General features: G+C 33.9%; 1 protein-coding gene across 1 annotated transcript in view; it reads right to left on the reverse strand.

Moving 5' to 3' along the window:
• The window catches only part of LOC149082544 (uncharacterized), a 66,484-nt gene extending 61,189 nt beyond the window's left edge, over window positions 1-5,295 (reverse strand). Inside the window, exon 1 of the mRNA XM_089235793.1 lies at window positions 5,101-5,295. Within this exon, the coding sequence (XP_089091919.1) occupies window positions 5,101-5,127 (27 nt within the window). The 5' untranslated portion in view covers window positions 5,128-5,295. The remainder of the gene's footprint in view (window positions 1-5,100) is intronic.
• Window positions 5,296-9,132: the final 3,837 nt, after the last annotated feature.

Genomic DNA, 9,132 nt, shown 5'->3' on the forward strand with positions numbered 1-9,132 from the left:
GCATGTAAAATTTGCAAATAATTGGAATAGTTCTGAGAATAAAAATTTCATGAATGTTTATTTTCAGGCATACTGCGTCTCCGTTTTTGGTGTTCATGAATTAGCTTTGCGGTCATACAAGATTTTGTATTCTGTACATATGTACAAATATCATGTATTTTATTGATACGGTTATCAAAGATAATTGAAGGGGAAAAATGGCAAAGAATGCAAGTGCCAAAAAAAAAAAAAAATTCAAACACTGTTTTTCACGTTAAGGGGTCACATACCTCTTAACATAGCAAAAAGTAAAATATTATTAAAAATACTATTTAACCATTGATTTATTAGAAATGTTTTTCACATTTTTTTGATTAAATATGCTATCCTATGCTGGTATAAAATTTTACATATCTTTAATATTTAATATTTTGAAAATTTTCAAAGAAATACATGAAAAACAGCTTGCGCTCATGATAAAATGACATGACATCAATGTAACCATACAATGTAATTTCAGTCTTTTAGTTCATTTTATAAAATGAACCATTTCATTCATATTGTTTAAATTAATTCATTTCTTACATTGATGTCATGTCATTTTATCATGCGCGCAAGTAGTTTTTAACGTATATTTTTGATTTAAAAAAAAATTAAACATTAAAGACGTGTAAAATTTTATACCAGCATAGGATAGCATATTTAATCAAGAATATGTGAAAAAAATTTCTAATAAATCAATGGTTAAATAATGTACTAAATGATAATTTTTTAAAATTTAACTTTTCCCCAATGTTAAGAGGTATGTGACTCCTTTAAAGTGTCAATTGAGCAATGCTTTATGATATTGTCAACGTGAGAAGTGCCTGTTAGGGGTTTCAAAAGAGCGCGTAGAGGTTGCAAATATGAACGTCCCTTATAGGCTGCAGAAAGTTTTTTTTTTGCGATTTATCAATATTTTCCTTTTGGCACTTACAGTGTTTACCATTTTTATCGGTTTACTGAGCGTCTGTTTCGAAAATTGTTTACTGCCCGTTGAGATAATTTTTTTTAGCTCAAAATATAATTCGGACTCCAAAACACATAGCCTAGCAATATATTTTGAATCAAAACCCATTAATTATTCACTGAACATGTGGTTTGAAACAGAATAAGAATTAAAAATCCTGCACATTAAAGATACGGTGGGAATTTTTTTTAACTTCATAAGTCGAGTGTAATCAAATTGGAGTCTGTAATTAATTTCAATATATTTTTGTGAAAACGTATTGACTAAAATTTTACATTGATTAATATGTATAAACACATGCAGCAAGTGCGTACTTGTTTTAGAAATCAATACGGAGTTGTGTGTGTTGGGATGTTCATTCGAGTCTCGGAAGTTTATCAGAAGAAGAGAAACGCCATTTCTAGGTAATAATAAATCGTCTTCTCATGCTAGAAGCACGAATGTGCAATGAAATTCGAAAAAAAAAAAAGAGCGTAGGTAATGACGTTTGAATGTTTACTCTGCTCATGTTACTCTATGGAAGTTATTTTCCTAAAATGTTTCATAACGTATGTGTATTTCAAGAATATACACATTCGCGTTTCTGGCGCGCAAAGCTTAGATACGAAATATTCAATCAGCTGATTAGAAATTTAAAAAAAAGTGAAAATTTGGACATCCGTGCTTCTAGGATGGGGAGAGGGGCGATATTCAATTTCTACATCATATACACTTATATTTTTCCTCAACAAATTGTTTTCTCTGATTTTCATTATAAATTAATAGCCCAGTTTGAAATTTCAATAAGAATTCATAAAGAAGAAAAGGTTCTGTTTGTGTCCTTTCAACAGGAATCTTCTTCTTCTTGATTCTTGTGTTACAAATTAAAACTTCATGCGGCTACGATTTTGTATTTCAGACAGTACAATTTCAAATCTAAAGCCGTACACATAACAAAATATAGTAAATACAAAGAAAAATATAATTATATCGCTAACATCAAGAATCGTTATGATTTTCTTAGTTTACGAAATGAAATTCAAAATATTAATAAAAAAGTAAAAATAATTTTATCGTTAGATTATAAATTACTAAATAACTAATTCATAATAACTAACTAAATTAATTAACTCGTGATTGTGTGAAAATATTTGCTTTTTAGGGTGTTCAGAAAGAATATAACTTTTGAATGAATAAAATGAATTAAATTTTCTCGGTAACACGTTTGTGTTCACAAATTAGGACTATTTTAAAGTGAATTTCACAAATTAGGACTATTTTAAAGTGAATTTCACAAATTAGGACTATTTTAAAGTGAATTTCACAAATTAGGACTATTTTAAAGTGAATTTCACAAATTAGGACTATTTTAAAGTGAATTTCACAAATTAGGACTATTTTAAAGTGAATTTCACAAATTAGGACTATTTTAAAGAGAATCTAAAATGAAGTGACTTTTCTTTTCACATGAATTGAGAAAAACTGACGTTCATGTTAAAACGTTTTTCGAAATTAAGAAACATTATCTATGCTGTAATACTTGAATTGCATCTTCATATAATGAATATTACTTTGCAAAGCGGTCTGTGGCCTTCATTTTATTGGAACAGGGAACAAATGAAATAAAAGAGAAGGCGTGGGGGGAATTTCACAGCTGGTGTTTATAATGAATTTCATGCCTTTCGGGTTGTTATGCCGTGTTCCAGGTTACTTTGAAGCAGATATTTCGTCCACCTCAGTAGTGGACGAAACGTCTGCTTCAAAGAAGCCTGAAACACAGTATAACAGCCCGAAAGATACGAACTTTATTACAGTGAAATGAAAGGTTAAGAAATTTTTCTGTGTGGAAGGTAGAATTTATTCAATGATTCCATTAAAAACTATAAAAATTCAGACAACATTCTCTCTAACCGGTCTCACGGAACCTTCGTGCCAGTAAGACGAAGTTCTGAGACTCCGTATTACTAGTCAGATGAATGCCGCGCGTACCCCTTCACAGAATAATATTCAGCGCATAGTGCTAAAACAAACAAAAAAAAAACTATCTTATCCAAGCTCACGGACACCCTGAAACCCCCCAAAGGGCCCCAAGAGGTCCGTGAATTAAGAATTAAACCCGTCCCTGGTTAAGAATTAATAATTGCTAGCAATGTACAGCTTCATGAAGAATCGAATATAGCCGAGTCTTCACATACACAGTCACTTTTCAGTCGATTTTCTCAGTCAATTTTTAATACAGAGAATATGCACGAAAATATGAAGGCCATAGTAAAAATTTCGTTATACAGAAATATTCCTTGTATAAAGTCTCGTTAAATGGAAACTCTGCTGTAATTATGGTAAAAGTCCGTTATAACGCGTACGGCTTATAACGAGAATCTCGTGACAACGACTGATTTGCAAGTGATTGTCAAACAGCTAATTTAAAATACAAAAAATATTCGGTTATAACGCGATGAAAATAAAGAAGCATTCACTCTAACGTCAAAAGAATTCTCTCAAAGGGATGTTGATTTTTCCTTCAAGAATTGTAAAAAAATATGATGACTCTTATCATAGCACATGCTCCTTGTAAAATTACTTAGAGGTACGAACAAAGAATGGACACTGAGAAGTCCACGTGTTTTAATTCATTTTTCATATTTTGGGGCTTCTCATTATATACACGATTTATGTCAGTCTATGTCAATCTGTTGTTCGCAGACCCACGGGGATTCTCGAGTAGGCCTAGTTTGAAAGGGGTGCGCGGGATCACTTTCATTTACAACCATTGCATGAATAACACATTTTGTACTCTGTGAAATTGCACAAATTCTTCTTCTTTTATTAATATGAAAATTTGGAAAAAACAATAAATTTTTTACTTCATGGGTGGGTGGCATTGAAATTGACCTACTGATGCTGCAGGGGGTCCGCGAAGCATTGCCCTGCACTACAGGGAGGTTTCCACGGTGCAATAACTTTCACTATGGGGATAAGGGGGTCTGCGACATCAAAAAGGTGGAGAAACACTAGGTTACGTGATGATTTTATCAACCTATGGTCTCTTCCAGTGACTCAGAAATCAGTTTCATGACTAGAGTTCTGTTCATTCCTTAACCCTTAAAATGCTCAATTTCTTTTTTTTTTGAGCGGATAATTTTGTGGTGTTTGGTCAGAACATGATAACTCCAAAATCTCATTTTTGAGATATAAGCATTTTCATTGTCATTTAAAAATCAGAAATAAAGTGCATACAAATGCAAATGAGAATATCATACGTCAGAATGTTGTTTAGCCGTACACATATATTTATTTCTATTATCTCACTTCTAATTAGTTATAATTAGCAAGACTTACTACTAGATCAAAAAGCCATTTTTTGGTGATATGTTCTGACCAAACACCCCCACAGAATTTTTTTCATAGTTAATGACACGTATTGGAGGCCGGAAAAGTAATCTAAAAAATATATTTTGGATTGTACTGCTTATACAAGGCCTCATTAAAAAAGTGCAAAGCCTAAAAAATCACGCAAAAAAACAAATGTTATGTGAAGTAATATTACTTTCCAAAAATATAAACACTTTTGTGGGATTCAAACTGTAGTAAAAAAAAATTGGATTGCAAACTGGCAAAAAAAATACGAACACAAAACATTTTAACAAATTAGCGAGATCACAGCCAAACATGCTCTGGAACAAACAAAGATTTGTTGTCATCAATTAGGACATCTTCCAGCAAATTTAAAATATAAAATGGAAAGAACATGACCTCACCTAATGTGGAGAGGCGATTCTGAATTTTTACATTCAAACTGCCTGCAGTAATGAACGTTAAAAGAATCCTTTGCCCATATGCAAAGCGTCGCATTTAAGAGCTAATATAAGAACGTAACGATATAAAAGACATTTTAATGCAGATAAGATATTAATTTTTACTTTTTCACAACCTGACAGAGCAAAAAAAATGAAAATTCGCTTGTAACGAGAAGTCCGTTATAATGACAAATTTCCACGCGATTTCAAACTGTCGTTATAACGGACTTTTATATTCTGAAAAACAATTTCTTTTGAAACGGGAAAATTGAGCACTAAGATGTTGTAACTCATTATTTGAGCGACAAAATCAACAAAAAAAGAAATCAAACTTACCGCAATACCAAGGTACGAATAATGCATCACACTATTTACCTATCTCTAATTTGTTTGTAACTATATAACAAGTAATACAAATCTCTAGTATTTAAATTTCAGAGACGGTGTAAATTCGGACGCACGATCATGACTGCTTGAACGGAGGACCGAGTTTGATACAATGTCAGACCTAGACTAATAGCGGGCCTTCTAGAAAAGTGAATGTGACGCAGGTGTGGGTCAATTAGGTTCCTAAGGTTATTATTGTTATTATTATATATTTTTGATGGTATAAGCGGAAAATAGCTTTGTTTTCTTTCACGTCTTTTCTTCTGCGTTATTACGCAACTGGGGGGGATTCGTAAATGGACTTAAAAGATTCAAGTTCTGGTATGTACATATGTTTTTCCAGTTGCTATAGGGATAGTCACGCTACATAACTGTATTTTTCTTCGGAACACTGATTACGTTATGGGTCACTGATGGGAAATGTATTTTAGGTAAACTATTAATCAGTGCAAGTTTCACGGTTGCTTCCTAATGTTAAATGGTTATGATTGGATGCCATGTCAGACATGGCATTTCCATTGCTTTTTACTTTTGTATCGAAAAGAGTGGGTTAGTTTCAAGGCACGCTGTGAAAATGATCGAAAGCGCTCATGAAAAAAAAAAAAAAAAACTCATATAAATTGACAACCGTTCGATGTGGTTTTGATACCAAAATTACCCTATGACATGTCTAGTTGTTTGTAAAAAAAAAAGAACAGGACACACACAGAATGCCACGCGTGTTTCATATCACAATTTCAATGACGTAATCGTGTAATTACTGAATCTCTACTACGCAGTCTTAAAAGTACTTTTCGTGGACCCCTGGGGCAGGGTTCCAGCCCCGGGGCCGTGACGATTCGCACCAATGTCTGTTTCGTCACGCTATATATTCACTAGAGAAGGTGCTCGTCAAAGATCTCAGCCTAGGGTACCCCGCTGTAGGGTGTGGAGGGGGGGAGAATGTCCTGGGGGTTGTTCCTCTTTCAATTGATCCTTCAAGCGGCACAGAAGAAATCGCTAAACCCCTTTGAAAATGTCATATCTTATTTAATGTATTAGACTTCTTTCGATTTCTAGCAGGTAAACTAAGTGGTATGGGGGTGGCAAGTGTTCAAATGAGAATTTTTAACTATACAGAATATCTGGACTTGTTAACGCTAAAACAATAGGCTTTTTAGGAGGCGAGATATCTCGTCGGTGCCACTTGGAAGTTAAGCAAAATAATAACTATTAATTAACTAATACAACTATTATTCATTGAATTAAATAACTACGTAATAACATTTTGACATAAAGTGAAAAATTGATGGATCACTAATTTTTTGTTGAGTTAATGGATCATGGGAGAGAAACACTTATTTTCTCGTGACCGAACTGAGTCTCCGATATTGCACAATCACAAATATTGCTCGTTTGAGTTGCCCAAATTGAGTTCAGTAGACACAGGTAAGAGGCTAACTTTATTCTGCTACAATTATTGAAAAAAAAAACCACGGTTTTAACAGCACTGTATCATTTAGCTGAAAATATCCCAAGCTAAAAGAGTGGTCTGGAGATATGATTTTCAAAAATCTCGTCCACATCTGAAATAGAAATCTCTAGGGAAGATTTGAGCTGAGAGCCAGTGATAAGGGGCCGTTCAAGTATTACGTCATCATCGATGGGGGGGTGGAGGGAAAGGGAGGGTTTCCGATTTGCTGACTTTTGATGACAAGGAGGGAGGGGGGGTTTGGATAATGCTTACGTCATCAACCACCCTTTATGAAAGTATGAGTTAGTATTCAGAGGTGGAGAGTTGATGACGAAATTTTGCTGACAAGGGGGGGGGGGTCAAAAATGGCTAAAAATTTGCTTACGTCATACTTGAACGGCCCCTAAGGCGTAAAAGCCGGTCCTCTACTGGAAACGTCTACCGACGTTTAGACATACCCATGAAGCCCGAGGACCAACAAATCATACTGCGGTATCTAGATTCACACAGTGGCGTCTGAACGGGTGAGCCCAACGAGGCCTAGGGCGAGTCAAACAATGGGGGCCGATGTATTATTCGAGAATTTTATTTGAGATTATTTTTACATATCAAATATGAACTTCATTGATTCAGAAATTATTTTTAAATAAATAAGAATTTTTATTGACTCTGAAATTGTTAAATTGAACATGAATTTTCATTGATTATGGAATTATTTTTACATAAAAAATATGCATCTTCATTCACACTCAGACCCATGGCCTAAAATTTCCTCCCCACCTCCCTTCCTACCAAAACTCGTTTCGCACGTACTCGGTTTTTTTCAATCAGCTTATGTACGTAACGATAAATGTGATAAATCAGTTATTATTCGTAGCTGTCCGTTATTATGCATAATCACCAATAATCTTGGTAAGATTGATAGATTTTCTTACATTTATCACTTTTTCGGGTGATAATATATTATTCCTGAATGACAAGTATGATAAACATCGAAGAAACTCATACGTTGAATATTACAAAAATTCAATCACTTAAATCATTTTCTCCCGTAGGCGATGGTCGCAATTCTGTGCCATAAAGACTAAATTAAATGGAAATAAGTGTTATGAGGATTAAAACATAGAAATATTGTTATCAGTAACTTTATTTTTCATACATTTATCAAATTTTAAAAATAATAAACATCAACGATCGAATCCATCAATCCTAGACTGAAGATTGATCAAAATGTTCAGTTTATTCAAGAAATTCATTGACGATATATCATATTTACCAACACGAGCTAGGGATTATACATAATCACCGGTAAATGTGATAAATTCGAAAAAAAACTTATCAAACTTACCAAAATGGTAGTCGGCTATGCATAATCACCGGATATATCACATTTACCGTAACATATGCAGGGTGCATAACTGACTCTCCTTTGTCGCAAATTACTGGCGAACAGTCGGTCCTTGAGGCATACTTCCAATTAGATAAAGTATCCAAAGAACGTGTAGATCTCAGATACGTTATTCTTATTGCAGGGGTTTGTATAGTTATTAAAATAAAAAATAAAATGAAAATAACTTTTTACACGAACATCCTGTCCTAAGATACCCAGCTAAAAAGTTGTTGCCCGGTCTCACCTGATGCCAACAGAAGAAATCCTACATTTCTAAGTGCAATATTCGTTAAGATATAGTATTCCAAAAATCAGGAGAAAAAACTAAACTAACGGGAAATGCTTCCCCTCCGCCACGCATATATAGTCTATTTTTTCCCAACTTTCCTCAGGCTTTTTTTAAATTCAAATGTCTCGGCAAATATTGCTCTTAGAAACGTCGGCATTTTTTTTGTTGGCCTCAGAAGAAACAGAGCAACAACTTTCTAATGGGGTTTTCTAAGATAAGGTGTCCGTATAAAAAGAAATTTTTTTTAGTTTATTTTAATAACTAACTAAACAAACCCTTGTAATAAATGAATGACGTATTTGAGGTCCACACGTTATTTGGATACTTTTTCTAATTGGAAGTATGTCTCTATTATTAGCGGTTCGTCAGTAATTTGCGGTGCGTGTTGTCAGCTATGCACCCTGTATATTTCTCGAAATGGATCGATAGAAATTTTCAGAATAACCTGACGCTTCAACTGTACACGAAATAGCATCATGAAACCCTAGTTCACATACTTGCCTTGAAACTATAACAAAAGACCTTTATTTGAATGTAAAAAATCCACACAAGCCAATGTTTTGGTTAGACCCAAAAACTCCAGACAGATACTTCTTAAAAACAACGTATTTGAATAAATTTTGCGTGTGAGGTGATTTTATAAGTATTTTTCTCGCTTCTTCTTAAATGAGCGAAAAATTTACGTGACAAAACGCATGCTGTTAATATTTTCATTTTGATGAAACACATAACATGTGGCGATCGGTTTCGTTACGCCTTCTTAACATCCTCCGTATATTAAAGGTGTGCCCCGTGGGGGCACTTGGTATATTACAAGCTAAAAAAAAAGCAAGGGTGGTTTTCACTTTT

This window comes from Pholcus phalangioides, unplaced genomic scaffold, assembly GCF_987345545.1.
Source record: "Pholcus phalangioides strain wild (caught in Gottingen) unplaced genomic scaffold, Ppha-v1.0 ptg000009l_1, whole genome shotgun sequence".
NCBI lineage: Eukaryota > Metazoa > Arthropoda > Arachnida > Araneae > Pholcidae > Pholcus > Pholcus phalangioides.